Below are 16,312 nucleotides of genomic sequence, written 5' to 3'. Positions count from 1 at the left end.
CAGAGGATGATCTGTAACATGCTATGGGGGGGGGGGGGGTGGTTGTGGCAGGTGAGCGATGAACGGAGCGGAGGTCACTCTGTGACATGCTGTGGGGTAGGGGACACTCTGTGACACGCTGGACAAGATGGCGGCGCCGTTCACTGAAACAAGTATGTAGGTTCTAGTATGTGTATCTCTGTATATCTTTCATTAGGCAAGCCAGGAATATAGCGATTTTACACAGCAATAGTAGTACTATTTAATAGTGTGCAGTGGCCGCAGTGTCCCTAGTACTGATTTCCCTGTGTGCGCTAAACATGGCCGCAGTGTCGCTCAGTGCTGCTATTATTGTGCCTGGGAGCACGAGGGAGAGACAGAGAGAGAATTAGGGCACGAGAGGCCCCAGCTGGGATTAGTGAGTGCAATCTAATAGCCTTTGTCTTTCCTCCATTTACTGCAGATAATGGGCCCCGGGTGGAAAGAGATGCCCCAGTCTAAGCACCTTCAGATAAAGCCACTTGCCGTTTCCTACATGGAGGAGTGAGTCCAGCTGCGCGGGTGCCTTTTTGACACAATAACTTTGTTTCCTGCATGCGATGAGCTTTAATCTTCTTCTGAGCGTAAAATGCGTCGGCTCTGTAGGAGCGAAGTGTCCCCCCCCCGTCCTATCTGCTTTATTCTGATTTGCCCAGGGACCCAGCGCTTCACAGGAAGGCATTTCAATTACGCTTTCAATACAAAATAATAAAGGGGACGTTGACCTTTATATTAACTCTTGGAATGCTGCAGAAGGCAATAATATGCAACTGGACATTTGTGTGTCTGTGTTTTATTATTATATTTCTTCTTCACCCTCCAAGGAGAAATCAGCAGATCTGTTGTAAGGCTTACCTTCCACTTTAAACCCTTCCTTTTGCCATTCAGACCAAGACCTGGTTGCTAGGTCAGCAGGCCTAGCAACCTGGATAGCAACTCCAAACTTGATAGCTGCAAAAAAAAAAAATATATATTAAAAAAAACAACACAAAAATAAAGTCCAGGTGCAAAGTGTCTAATTAATAATAATAATAATAATAATAATAAAGTAATACATGATAATGAAATGTAAATGTACAGTTAACTTCCCCTTTGTTGTTTGCAGATGGGTTTGTGGCCTCAAGGCAGGGGTTAATAAAATAAATGAATATAAAAAAACACAGTTATTATGTAACACAATAAATATTATTCTAAGAGTAGTATGTGGAGCCCAAAGCAGATGTTTTCAATATCCATTTTCCTGCAATCAGATAGGTGTCTGCAGCCACACGGGAAGGACATCGATTTTGTTTATCGTAATACAAGAGATAAATGCATGAAGGAGAAATCAGCCAATGAGCAGAGGGCACCCTACAGACACCGACTCCATACGTGACTCCATATATAAAATAAAACAGGATTCTTCACAAACAAGGGATACCAATCCCTGTACTGCTTTCAGCTAACCTTTTGTTTCTCCTACTCCCATGTAACTGGAGGAGTCCCAAGCTGGACTTGGATTTCTTACTATTGAGTGCTATTCTGATACCTACTGGGAGCTGCTATCTTGCTCCCTTCCCATTGTTCTGCTGATCGGCTGCTGGGGGTGAGGGGGGGGGGATATCACTCCAACTTGCAGCGCAGCAGTAAAGTGTGCCTGAGTCTGAGCTTTCAGCCAGTGCTACACATTAGAACTGCTTTCAGCTAACCTTTTGTTTCTCCTACTCCCATGTAACTGGAGGAGTCCCAAGCCGGACTTGGATTTCTTACTATTGAGTGCTATTCTGATACCTACAGGGAGCTGCTATCTTGCTCCCTTCCCATTGTTCTGCTGATCGGCTGCTGGGGGTGAGGGGGGGGATATCACTCCAACTTGCAGCGCAGCAGTAAAGTGTGCCTGAGTCTAAGCTTTCAGAAGCAGCCAGCGCTACACATTAGAACTGCTTTCAGCTAACCTATTGTTTCTCCTACTCCCATGTAACTGGAGGAGTCCCAAGCCGGACTTGGATTTCTTACTATTGAGTGCTATTCTGATACCTACTGGGAGCTGCTATCTTGCTCCCTTCCCATTGTTCTGCTGATCGGCTGCTGGGGGTGAGGGGGGGGGTATCACTCCAACTTGCAGCGCAGCAGTAAAGTGTGAGTGAAGTTTATCAGAGCACAGGTCACATGGCTGTGGCACCCTGGGAAATGAAGCATATGGCTAGCCCCATAGGAAAAACAGATTACAATGCAGGGTAAAAGGCTCATTCTGAAGGGGTTAAAGTGCATTTCCATGTATCCCTATGTGCCTGGGGGTAGTGGGGGGGGTTATATAGGCACTGCTGCTGTCTCTTCTCATTAAAGGTGTTTAACAAAACGAGTGAGAAACTAAATGTGTAATAAACGGCACCTATTCTACAAATAGAAAAACAGAGAAATCTGCGGGGAGAGAAATAATATAATATGCATTTAGGAATTATTAAATAATTTAATGGTTTGTTCTGCAGCCCTGTCAGTAAACACAGCGACCCAGCAGAATCCGGCATTGTAGCCTGTTTTTCCCATGGGGCTAGCCATATTCTTCATTTCCCAGGGTGCCACAGCCATGTGACCTGTGCTCTGATAAACTTCACTCACACTTTACTGCTGCGCTGCAAGTTGGAGTGATATCCCCCCCCTCACCCCCAGCAGCCGATCAGCAGAACAATGGGAAGGGAGCAAGATAGCAGCTCCCAGTAGGTATCAGAATAGCACTCAATAGTAAGAAATCCAAGTCCGGCTTGGGACTCCTCCAGTTACATGGGAGTAGGAGAAACAATAGGTTAGCTGAAAGCAGTTCTAATGGGTAGCGCTGGCTGAAAGCTCAGACTCAGGCACAAGGCACTGAGATGGCGCCTACACACCAATATTACAGCTACAAATACATTTGTTGGTTGAAGAATAAAAGGTTAAATGGCAGAGGGAATTATTTGCTGTGTAACAGTGTCATTTAGAGATAAAAAGTGTCCCACAAACTGTGTCTCTTTTCAACCCCAGCTACTATGTATCATGTTACACTGAGGGCAGAATGGAAACACATTTGCCTTCTGCATAGAAATGCAGAATTATACTGGAGGCATCGCATGTCCCTGCCCCAAAAAGCTTACAGTCTAGGCTTCAGGCCAGAGGCACAAGGAGATATACTAACGGGCCCAGGGCCACAATAGGATGGCATTTCAATCAATGATTTAACCCCTGAGAAACTAGGTTCCCAGGATCATTTCAGAATTCTCTTAAGACTGTCGCCCAGCAAGTAAATTTGTTAGGGCACAGCGAGGGGCGCCCATTCTCCTCCCCGGGATGCAGGGATTACAGGCAGTGCATGCTGATTGGGTGCCATGACAACCGTATCCAAGGGCTCATCCTTTAGCTCTGCACAAATTGCTACATCAAGTGTGGGGGGGGGGAGGTTCTAGGAGAGGTTTGGGGGGGCTCCAGGCTAAGGGGCGGAGTTCCCTATTAGTTAGGAAGGAGCGAGTAAAAAGCTTTGATAGAGATGTGTCAAAGCTTTGATAGAGAGTGACCGGGACCGGGACTTATGGTGCAAATACAGGTGGAGAAATGAGAAACTTTTGATGGGCAGCAATGTTGAGAGTTGTAGTTTAACAACTGGAGAGAACCCTAAAGTAAAAAAGCACTGTAAGGCTTCTCCCCAGCTGTTAAACTACAACTCTCAAATTGCTGCCCATCAAAAGGTTCTTGTTTGTCATTTCTCCACCTGTATTTGCACCATATGGGATGCAGAGTGTAAGTGCTGTCATCTCCAAAGGTTCAACGTGTTCTAGAGCAATTTGCCCCTTACTGACAAACCTTATGTGAGGCAACAGGTTATTACAGCTCCTTGTCCTGGGACAGATAAACATGATCCAAGCAGCTCAGCTAATTTATCTGCTATTATAGCGCCACCTGGTGTCTGTTTTAGCCATAGATATGCCCCATCTCTCTCTCTTCCTGATACCCCCTTTCTTCCTGCCCTTCACTCTACCTGCCACCTCCATCCTCTCAATGGTGCCTCCTACCTCACTTAACTGATCACTTACCTTGGTGTCTCCTTCCATAGGGCTGCGGGATACAGAGGTCACAAACAATTAAAAAAACAGTAACCACAAAAATAAAAGTGTATCAAAGTAATTAATATATTCCATACTGTTGCCCTGAGCTGGTAAAAGTTGTGTGTTTTCTTCAGAAACCCTAATATAGTTTATATATAAACAAAGCTGCTGTGTATCCATGGGGGCAGCTTTTCAAGCTGGAAAAAAAGAATAAAAGGCACAGGTTATATAGCAGATAACAGATAGACTATAATGGGATTTTACCTGTTATCTTCTTAGTAACCTGTGCTTTTTCTTATTTTCTCCAGCTTGCATGGCTGCCCCCTTAGCTACACAGCAGCCTTGTTCATACAGGTATGGGACCCCTTTTCCGGAAACCCGTTATCCAAAAGTTCCGAATTACAGAAAGGCCATCTTACATAGACTCTATTATAAGCAAATAATTATAATTTTTGAAAATTATTTCCTTTTTCTCTGTAATAATAAAACAGTTCCTGTACTTGATCCCAAATAAGATATAATTACCCCTTATTGGGGGCAGAACAGCCCTATTGGGTTTATTTAATGGTTAAATGATTCCCTTTTCTCTGTAATAATAAAACAGTACCTGTACTTGATCCCAACTAAGATATAATTACCCCTTATTGGGGCAGAACAGCCCTATTGGGTTTATTTAATGGTTAAATGATTCCCTTTTCTCTGTAATAATAAAACAGTACCTGTACTTGATCCCAACTAAGATATAATTACCCCTTATTGGGGCAGAACAGCCCTATTGGGTTTATTTCATGGTTAAATGATTCCCTTTTCTCTGTAATAATAAAACAGTACCTGTACTTGATCCCAACTAAGATATAATTACCCCTTATTGGGGCAGAACAGCCTGGGGATGGGAGAGATGTTTGCGCTGCTCCCTGGCTGTAGGACCCCATACATGAAGATGTTACAGAATGCCCTATTCCTAGCAACTTTATAACTGGGCTTCATTATTTATTTTCTATAGTTGAATCACTCCCTTTTTCTTCTGCTTTCAAATGGGGGTCACTGACCCCAACAGCCCTGTGAGCTTACAATGTCATTATTATTATTTCTTTTTATTATTTGGGCCCTCTCATATTCATATTTGAGTCTCCTATTCAACCCGCTCCCCAGTTGCTAAGGTAAATTCGGACCCTAGCAACCAGATAGCTGTTGAAATTCCAAACTGGAGAGCTGCTGAACAAAAAGCAAAATAATTAAAAAACAAAACCCACAAATAAAAAATGAAGACCAACTGCAAATTGTCTCAGAAAATGACTCTCTACATTACCTCAAAGGTGAACGTCCCCTTTAATCGTTATGTATTATGAATGCACTTAGTACTATGTTTATAACTTTTTTCTTTGTAATAGATAGATATTTTGCAGTTTTTACCAATCCCAGGCTTGGGGCTCAGCAGGTTCCCCCCTCAGTCAGGGAACCCATCCAGCTCTCCCACATTCACCTACCTGTGCGGCGTCGCCTCCCACCGCGCCTGCGCGCAACTTATCCCTGAAATCATTGAAGTTCCCAAGACACGCCCTTAACGCTAGAGGCCACGCCCCCATCATAACAGCACGCCCCTGTGTTTGACAGCGGGTACAGTAGGTGTCGTGACGTCAGGCAGGCAGGGTCACATGACCTGGTCCCCTTACAGTACGGAGCCAACATGGCAGCGGGCAGCTGAGCGCGGCAACACCGACTCGCAGCGACTCCGAGCGGCACCCAAGCCGGGACATGAGGGACGCTGCACGGAGGAAGAGGAGGAGGCGGCGGAGGAAGAAGAAGGGACGGACATGGGCTGAGGCCGCCAAGACGGTGAGAAAGAGTTTATAGGGGATGGAGGCCTGACTGGCACTGAGGGACAGGTGTTATTGTTATACTGTGTGATTGGCTAATGGCACTGTCTGCACTCACTAGCGCCCCCTCCGTTACTGACTATACCTACACTAAGTTGGCCACCCTGCTCACTAGATAGTGGCTGTACCAACACTGACTAGTTATGCCTCCCTATTACTGGAGTGCCCCCTTACCCCTATATGGCACGGGTATATACCCCTCCCCGGGGCACCTCCTACAGGCTCTGTGTGTGGCACCCAGTACCTCCCCCTGGCACCCAGTACCTCCCCCTGGCACCCAGTACCTTCCCCTGGCACCGAGTACCTCCCCCTGGCACCCAGTACCTCCCCCTGGCACCCAGTACCTCCCCCTGGCACCCAGTACCTTCCCCTGGCACCCAGTACCTTCCCCTGGCACCCAGTACCTTCCCCCTGGCACCGAGTACCCCCCTGGCACCCAGTACCTCCCCCTGGCACCCAGTACCTCCCCCTGGCACCCAGTACCTTCGCCTTGGCACCCAGTACCTCCCCCTGGCACCGAGTACCTCCCCTGGCACCCAGTACCTCCCCCTGGCACCCAGTACCTTCGCCTTGGCACCCAGTACCTCCCCCTGGCACCGAGTACCTCCCCCTGGCACCGAGTACCTCCCCCTGGCACCCAGTACCTTTGCCTTGGCACCCAGTACCTCCCCCTGGCACCCATTACCTTCGCCTTGGCACCCAGTACCTCCCCCTGGCACCCAGTACCTCCCCCTGGCACCCAGTACCTCCCCTGGCTCCCAGTACCTCCCCCTGGCACCCAGAACCTCCCCCTGGCACCGAGTACCTCCCCCTGGCACCGAGTACCTCCCCCTGGCACAGAATACCTCCCCCTGGCACCGAGTACCTTCGCCTGGCACTGAGTACCTCCCCCTGGCACCGAGTACCTTCCCCCTGGCACCGAGTACCTTCCCCCTGGCACCGAGTACCTTCCCCCCTGCACCGAGTACCTCCCCCTGGCACTTCCTGCACCGAGTACCTTCCCCCTGGCACCGAGTACCTTCCCCCCGGCACCGAGTACCTCCCCCTGGCACTTCCTGCACCGAGTACCTTCCCCCTGGCACCGAGTACCTTCCCCCTGGCACCGAGTACCTCCCCCTGGCACTTCCTGCACCGAGTACCTTCCCCCTGGCACCGAGTACCTCCCCCCTGGCACCGAGTACCTCCCCCCTGGCACCGAGTACCTCCCCCTGGCACCGAGTACCTGGCTGAAATCCAGCCAACACTAAGGGGCAGATTTAGAGCTTAATGCATTAAAACCCACGTTCTATTCATTCCTATGGGGTATTTGGAAGTGTATTTATTAAATGGTGAACTCCCCGGCAGCCAAACCCTATTGCTCTGTGAGGCCCCAGTTTTATTGTTATTGTTACTTTTTATTACTTACTTTTGTATTCAGCCCCTCCCCTATTTGTAAATCAGTCTCATATAAACCACTGCCTGGTTGCTACAGTAAATTGAACCCTACCAACCAGATAACGGCTGAAATTCCCAACTTGCAGAGCTGCTGAACAATTACTGAAATAAATAAAAAACTACAAATAATAAAAAATGAAGACCAATTGCAATTTGTCTGAAAATATTACTCTCTACATCATACTAAAAGTTAACTAAATGGTGAACAACCGGGGCCCCCGCACCCCCCAATGGCCTTCGACCCCCTCAGTGGGTGTTGGGGAACCCGGCGGATCACGGGAGCACCCTGGGAGTTCGGGTCTGGTCCGACGCTGGATAAATCTGAGTACATGATGTTGTCCCTTTAAGAGAACGCCTCTTTTAATTTCCCCCATTGGTGGGGGGGTGTCACATGATCGCACCTTGTGTTGTGTGTGCGACTCTCCTGGGGGGGTCGATGTTGGGAATAAAGAGCAAGTTCTGCTGCTAATGGCACCTTCTCTCTCCCAGTGTTAATAACAGCAAGTTCTGTAGCGGGAGTCGTATAAATACCATTAGCAGCTCCGCTTTGGGCCCCGTAGGTGTCAGCTCTGCAGCACAGGGATTCATAGATTTGTTTTCTGCTGGAAAAGAGATGGATGAGAAGGTTCCCCCCTCCCTACTCATCCAGGGCCTAATCCCAAGTTATATATATATATAGTGAATAAAGTACCCCCTATTGTAACATATAGGGATATTATAAGCCCCCGAGGGGTTCCTTATAATATATAGTGAATAAAGTGCCCCCTATTATAACATATAGGGATATTATAAGTCCCCGAGGAGTTCCTTATAATATATAGTGAATAAAGTGCCCCCTATTGTAACATATAGGGATATTATAAGTCCCCGAGGAGTTCCTTATAATATATAGTGAATAAAGTGCCCCCTATTGTAACATATAGGGATATTATAAGCCCCCGAGGGGTTCCTTATAATATATAGTGAATAAAGTACCCCCTATTGTAACATATAGGGATATTATAAGTCACCGAGGGGTTCCTTATAATATATAGTGAATAAAGTACCCCCTATTGTAACATATAGGGATATTATAAGTCACCGAGGGGTTCCTTATAATATATAGTGAATAAAGTGCCCCCTATTGTAACATATAGGGATATTATAAGCCCCCGAGGAGTTCCTTATAATATATAGTGAATAAAGTGCCCCCTATTGTAACATATAGGGATATTATAAGCCCCCGAGGAGTTCCTTATAATATATAGTGAATAAAGTGCCCCCTATTGTAACATATGGGATATTATTATTACACAGAGGAGTTCCATGACCATATAAATACATTTTTAATATCCTCATATTTTACAACAGGGAGTACTTTATTTATTATAATATACAAGTTTCAGTGAGTCATGTGACAGAAATGACATCACTAAGCTCTGATTATAACTGATGACATCACTAAGCACTGTTTATAAGGATATCATTTACAGTTTGGTCCCATAGGGAAATTACGCAACTGTATATATATATATATATATATATATATATATATATATTATTCACACACATTTAAAACTGTTGTGCAAGTGAAAGAAAGGGGTAAATGCAACTTCCATTATTTCCTGGCTGGGCTATGGTTTTAGTCTGTGTGGCATGTCCCATAGAAGATAATGACTACTATTTTTGGGCTTAGACTGGTCTGCCATGGTACCCAGTAGATGTTGGTTTATTTTATGTTGCAGTGGGACCCCCTAGACTCCAGCTACATGCCACGTAGCGCCACGCTTTGGAAGGGGTGAGGAAATACACTGTGAGCTGCCGTTGAGCCCTTCCTGACACCGTCCTGTGGGCCTGCACCTAATATATATATATATTTTGGGATAGTGATGAACCATCATTCATACAGTTCAGCCACTTCCCCCGGCGCCCCCTGTTGGTCAGTAGGATTCCCTATATCACACATGCATTGCACTCGCTAGTCAGTACTGATATACAGTAAGGATAATATGGGAATCGGGGCTCTCAGGGGCCCGGGGAGAGGGAAGTTGAGGACAGATTAGGCACAGGCGATTAGGCAGATTTATTTGGCGGGGATTAGTCTGATCCCACAGGATTAGCCGGACTGGCTGACACTAGAGGACTGATGATAAATGGGAGCCTAGGATCTATTGGGGGGAGGAGTTTGGGCGTCATTTCTTTGTGATTAAAGGGACAGTAACGTTGGCCTGTTAATAAATCTGAGTTAATTTCAGACCACAATGCTTTGCAATAAAGATTAGAAGGATAAATCAATAAACTCAGAGGTGTGTTTTTTCAGCCTGCACTACTACTGCTGTGCCACATGGTGGGGGACTGGGCCGCAGGGAGGAAGTATGTGGGGAAGGTTCCCTGGAACAGACAATGGATGGGACGGCAGAAAGGAGAATGCCTTGAGTCCCCACATGTTACTGAACTGCAACACCCAATTTATGGTAGTTTCAAGGCATGCTGGGATTTGTAGTCCAGCAACATCTAGGACTTTAGCATAAAAACAAGGGTCTAATTGCTCCCCTGGGGCATTAAAGGGATAGGTTACATTTAATTTAACTTTTGGTATGTTATAGAATGAACCGTTCTAAGCAACTTTTCAGTTGGTCTTCATTTGCCTTTTTCATCCAACTCCCCAGCAGCCAAAAACTGTGAGGCTTTTTTATCATTATTGTTACTTTGTATAACTTTTTTTGCTATTCAGTCCCTCCCCTATTCATATATCAGTCTCTCATTCAAGCCACTCCCTGGTTGCTAAGGTAATTTGGAGCCCAGCAACCAGATAACTGTTATACCTCCAAACTGGAGAGTTGCTGAACGATTATTGAAATAACTAAAATAATTTAAAAAAAAATGAAGACCAATTGCAAATTGTTTTGGAATATCACTCTGTACACCATATTAAAGTTAACTCAAAGGTGAACAACCCCTTTAAAAGAAAACCGTCTGTCCTTACTCAGAACTCCGGTCCGCAATGCCCTCGCTGCCCCCCACACCCTAGCCTTTTCCATGGACATAGTAAGGAACCCTGTGAGCATTATGTATACAGCAGGGGGGCCTTAACCGTGCCCATTAATACAAATAAACCCTGATATTTTCTGGTCTATTGGCCTCCCCCTATGCATGCTGGGAGTGAATGAGACCTAATTTATCCTTTACAGCTGCAGTACACACATGTTCCACTAGAGGGATTATTTACTGTACAGACTACATTAGGCAAGTGAATTCCTGCCTATATAAGCACCCTAAACCTTTACTGTACCCCAATACTCATATGTATATAGATTCTATTCAGGCAAATATATATATTATATATATATAATCCGTCCTTATTATAGTGCCGGTCCCGTACCCACAGTATCACTGTATATATGATCACTGCATATTACTGTACAGACTATACCATTGCTATTCGGGCAATAATCACACTAAGTTGTCATGTTGTAGGTCCTGGAGAAATATCACAACACCCCAATGAGCCATAAGGAGATCCTACAAGTCATCCAGCGCGAAGGCCTGAAAGAGATCAGGTGGGTCCCCCAAATAAGAACAGCCAATCTACTCTCATGGTGCGTCCTGTTTCTGTGCTCCGACAGCCGAAACCGTGCAGCAGAAGCCAGCTCTCCTCTAGCCAACACCCCCACTACTCCAGTGCCTTGCATGCTGCTTCTTAAAGAGGTGGTTCACCATTCTAAGCAACTATTTAATTTGTTTTCATTACTTATTTGTTATAGATTTGAAATTATTTGACTCCTTCTGACGCTTCCCAACTCTCAAATGGGGGTCACTGACCCCGGCAGCCAAAACCTATTGCTCTGTGAGGCTCCAGTTTTATTCTTATTGTTACTTTTTATTACTTATCTTTTTAATCAGCCCCTCCCCTATTCATATAGCAGTCTCTCATTCAAACCACTCCCTGGTTGCTAAGGTAATATGAACCCTAGCAACCAGCTGCTGAAACTCCAAGCTGGGGAGCTGCTAAACAAAAACTGAAATTATTAAGAAACTACAAATAATAAAAAAAGTAAGACCAATTGCAAATTGTCTCAGAATATTACTCCCTACATTATACTAAAAGTTAATACACCCCTTTACATCTGTAAATCACCAAACATGCAAGGCATTGTGGGAACTGAATTCTCGGGGAGCTGGCTTCTGCTATATTGTTTCAAGAATGCAGAGAAGCAGTGTAGAGAATAGAAAGGGACAGTAGCAATTACAGTGCTGGACTACAACTCCCAGATTGCATTTTTACTTTAGTTTTATGTTGTTGAATGTGGGAGTTGTAGTGTAGCAACATCTGGTGATCGAAGTGTAAGAAACGAGGTAAAAAGCCAGCAGTGGGTGCAGCCCAGTAAGTAGGCATTGCCCAGTGGCCATTGCGCAGGGGGCACAGGTTGATGAACCCAGAAAATTTTTGGAAGAATTGGGGTGAGTGCTTATTTGTGCCCTGGGTACCCCTGGAACTATAGCAGGGTGACTGTTACCCCAATGTTTCTATATATCTGTAACCTTGTTATGGGCTAAGGGGCCCAGCCTGAAGGCCAGTTAGGGGGGGATTTGGGGTGAGTGCTTATTTGTGCCCTGGGTACCCCTGGAACTATAGCGGGGTGACTGTTACCCCAATGTTTCTATATATCTGTAACCTTGTTATGGGCTAAGGGGGCCCAGCCTGAAGGCCAGTTAGGGGGGGATTTGGGGTGAGTGCTTATTTGTGCCCTGGGTACCCCTGGAACTATAGCGGGGTGACTGTTACCCCAATGTTTCTATATATCTGTAACCTTGTTATGGGCTAAGGGGGCCCAGCCTGAAGGCCAGTTAGGGGGGGATTTGGGGTGAGTGCTTATTTGTGCCCTGGGTACCCCTGGAACTATAGCGGGGTGACTGTTACCCCAATGTTTCTATATATCTGTAACCTTGTTATGGGCTAAGGGGGCCCAGCCTGAAGGCCAGTTAGGGGGGGATTTGGGGTGAGTGCTTATTTGTGCCCTGGGTACCCCTGGAACTATAGCGGGGTGACTGTTACCCCAATGTTTCTATATATCTGTAACCTTGTTATGGGCTAAGGGGGCCCAGCCTGAAGGCCAGTTAGGGGGGGATTTGGGGTGAGTGCTTATTTGTTGCCCTGGGTACCCCTGGAACTATAGCGGGGTGACTGTTACCCCAATGTTTTTATATATCTGTAACCTTGTTATGGGCTAAGGGGGCCCAGCCTGAAGGCCAGTTAGGGGGGGATTTGGGGTGAGTGCTTATTTGTACCCTGGGTACCCCTGGAACTATAGCGGGTGACTGTTACCCCAATGTTTCTATATATCTGTAACCTTGTTATGGGCTAAGGGGGCCCAGCCTGAAGGCCAGTTAGGGGGGGATTTGGGGTGAGTGCTTATTTGTGCCCTGGGTACCCCTGGAACTATAGCGGGGTGACTGTTACCCCATGTTTCTATATATCTGTAACCTTGTTATGGGCTAAGGGGGCCCAGCCTGAAGGCCAGTTAGGGGGGATTTGGGGGTGAGTGCTTATTTGTGCCCTGGGTACCCCTGGAACTATAGCAGGGTGACTGTTACCCCAATGTTTCTATATATCTGTAACCTTGTTATGGGCTAAGGGGGCCCAGCCTGAAGGCCAGTTAGGGGGGGATTTGGGGTGAGTGCTTATTTGTGCCCTGGGTACCCCTGGAACTATAGCGGGGTGACTGTTACCCCAATGTTTCTATATATCTGTAACCTTGTTATGGGCTAAGGGGGCCCAGCCTGAAGGCCAGTTAGGGGGGGATTTGGGGTGAGTGCTTATTTGTGCCCTGGGTACCCCTGGAACTATAGCGGGGTGACTGTTACCCCAATGTTTCTATATATCTGTAACCTTGTTATGGGCTAAGGGGGCCCAGCCTGAAGGCCAGTTAGGGGGGGATTTGGGGTGAGTGCTTATTTGTGCCCTGGGTACCCCTGGAACTATAGCAGGGTGACTGTTACCCCAATGTTTCTATATATCTGTAACCTTGTTATGGGCTAAGGGGGCCCAGCCTGAAGGCCAGTTAGGGGGGATTTGGGGTGAGTGCTTATTTGTGCCCTGGGTACCCCTTGAACTATAAATGCCAGTGTGTATATCAGACGGGTATCAGTGTGTAACACTATTATGCTCCCCGGGCTGATTACATAATTCACACACTTATCTGAGTGGACTTTTTCCCTGTTTATCCATAAGTGGTTTATTGAAGTAACTTCCTCTTGCTAAAGTCCTGGGCTCGTGACATGATTGAAATGAGTCACTTTTACCCTTTCACAGCGGCACGTCCCCCCTCGCCTGCCTGAACGCCATGTTGCACACTAATTCCCGGGGAGAAGAGGGAATATTCTACAAGGTTCCGGGGAGGATGGGAGTCTATACACTTAAGGTAAAATGACATGTTTCCTATACACTTACACCAAAGCACCCATGTGCTCACTCTGCTGCTCACTCCTGAAACTGTGGGTCTGGGTCATGCCAACCAATCAGATCAGTGGCATGCATTCAGCCAATCATATCACTGACATGGAAGGGAAGAGGCACGCACAGAGGTGCATGATACTTGCACTTTTATTGCAACCTAAACATAAGGGAAATTAAAGGGTTGCCTTACCTTTAATGTTATAGAATTGCCTATTCTAAGCAACTTTTCAATTGGTCTTCATTATTTATTTCATATAGTTTTTTATCTATTTGCCTTTTTTTTTTTTTCTAACTCTTTGCAACTTTCAAAATGGGGGTCACTGACCCCGGCAGCCAAAAAACAATTGCTCTGTGAGGCTCCAGTTTTAGTGTTACTGTTACTTTTTATTATTTATCTTTCTATTCAGTCCCTTTCCTATTTATATACCAGCCTCTGATTCAAACTGCTCCCTGGTTACTAAGGTAATTTGTACCCTAGCAACCAGATAGCTGCTGAACCTGGAGAGCTCCTGAACTGAAAATGTAGACCAATTGCAAATTGTCTCAGGAAATTACTCTCTACATCATACTAAAAGTTAACTCAAAGGTGATCAACCCCTTTAAATTTTGTTTTATAAATTATGGAAAGGGGGTGTCTCAATTTTTTTAGGTACCATTGGTGACCAAAGTTGACACCAGGGTGCCTTTTCTTAACAAACCTGCCTGGGTACTTTGCTTTGGAGTGTGGTGGTATCATCTTTACTGAGTCATCCCTTATAGTGGCTTGGCTCATACACACTATTTTCTATGTACAGATATGGGATCTATTATCCAGAAAGTTCTGAATTACAGGAAGGCCATTTCCCGTAGACACAATTTTAATCAAATAAATCTAAATTTTAAAAATTGTTTCCTTTCTCTCTGGGGTTTATTTAATGGTTAAATGATTCCCTTTTCTCTGTAATAATTAAACAGTACCTGTACTTGATCCCAACTAAGATATAATTACCCCTTATTGGGGCAGAACAGCTCTATTGGGTTTATTTCATGGTTAAATGATTCCCTTTTCTCTGTAATAATAAAACAGTACCTGTACTTGATCCCAACTAAGATATAATTACCCCTTATTGGGGCAGAACAGCCCTATTGGGTTTATTTCATGGTTAAATGATTCCCTTTTCTCTGTAATAATAAAACAGTACCTGTACTTGATCCCAACTAAGATATAATTACCCCTTATTGGGGGCAGAACAGCCCTATTGGGTTTATTTAATGGTTAAATGATTTTTAGCTATGGATATCCAAATTACGGAATAACTCCTTATCCAGAAAACCCCAGGTCCTGAGCATTCTGGATAACAGTGTCCCATACCTGTATAATAGCAATTAGTGGGAGCAGCCAGACTGCAATGGAAGAGTGCCCTCTAGTGGCCATATTGGCATGAATACTGGTTAAACGCTTGCTTGGATTTGCCAAGGGATGAATAATGCAGCATTGCTCAGATATGGAAATCTCCTTGTTTTACTCAACAAGAAAAGCTTGCTTTGTTTAAATATTGCAATAAATTATAAATTAATTTTAAAATCTGAGCTGTCAATCATATTTTGCCTGCCCCGCCTCTATGCCCTTGGGCTTGGGGGGATAGCCAATCATGGGCTCCTAGGCCGAGCCCTTTGCACACAATCCCTGATTGTTGCTTTGAAATCTGAATACGCTCAGCAGGATTAGAATTTATACTGTCCAGGAATAGATTGTAAGCTCTAGTGCTCAGGGACTTGCTGCGACTTCTGTAGCACCAGGGGCCCTCACTGCACATCCCCATTCATCTTCCCACCCCCGGACAGACCTTTATTACACATATCTGGCTCGGTACAATCACATTGGGGCAATAATAGTGTTTCCAGAGTACAGTGGTGCCTTTGTGCCGGGCAGTCACGTGAGAGATGTGTTGTGTTTGGCCTCTTGTCCTCTCTGTCACCCAACGCTCCATCAGTAATAGCTGTCTCATTTAAAGGGAAAGTATTCCCTGACTACTGAAAGCATGTATCTTCCATTTTTAACCTTTTAGTAGTCTTTACATCGCCAAAACAAAGGTTATTAATATAGAAAAAAGGAAAGCATGAATAGCTGCTGTGGGTCAGTAGGAGAGCTGGGTGTCTGAGTACCTGCTGGGTGCAGTATGGCAAGGGCAGCATTTAGGGTGCAGCAGAGCAAAGGAGCAAGCAGTAAAGCTTCTTGTTGTAAATTCCTTGGAATGAATAGGATTTAATTCATGTCCCTCATGATGTGTTCAGATGATCAGCGACAAGATGAGAATAGAGCACATTATACCCTATGGAACTGTGCACACAGTGGCAGGAAAGTCTGTGAGCTCTGATAACAAAAGAACATTATTTGGCAGGAGAGAACCTGAATACAAAAATAAGTAATAAAAAGTAACAATAACAATAAAACTGGAGCCTCACAGAGCAATAGGTTTTTGGCTGCCGGGGTCAGTGACCCCCATTTGAAAGCT

General features: G+C 45.5%; 1 protein-coding gene across 2 annotated transcripts in view; it reads left to right on the top strand.

Annotated features, from left to right (window-relative positions):
• The first annotated feature begins 5,686 nt into the window (after positions 1-5,686).
• The window catches only part of asxl2 (ASXL transcriptional regulator 2), a 32,239-nt gene continuing 21,613 nt past the window's right edge, over positions 5,687-16,312 (top strand). The window contains exons 1-3 of one of the 2 annotated variants that reach the window (XM_031903111.1): positions 5,687-5,906; positions 10,838-10,920; positions 13,674-13,782. In XM_031903111.1, coding sequence (XP_031758971.1) covers positions 5,826-5,906; positions 10,838-10,920; positions 13,674-13,782 — 273 coding nt within the window. In that variant the 5' untranslated portion in view covers positions 5,687-5,825. The remainder of the gene's footprint in view (positions 5,907-10,837; positions 10,921-13,673; positions 13,783-16,312) is intronic. The other variant, XM_018089999.2, reaches the window with a different exon arrangement.

This window comes from Xenopus tropicalis, chromosome 5 (assembly GCF_000004195.4).
Source record: "Xenopus tropicalis strain Nigerian chromosome 5, UCB_Xtro_10.0, whole genome shotgun sequence".
In the NCBI taxonomy this organism is placed as follows: Eukaryota; Metazoa; Chordata; class Amphibia; order Anura; family Pipidae; genus Xenopus; species Xenopus tropicalis.
This window is presented reverse-complemented; position numbering and strand designations above follow the sequence as displayed.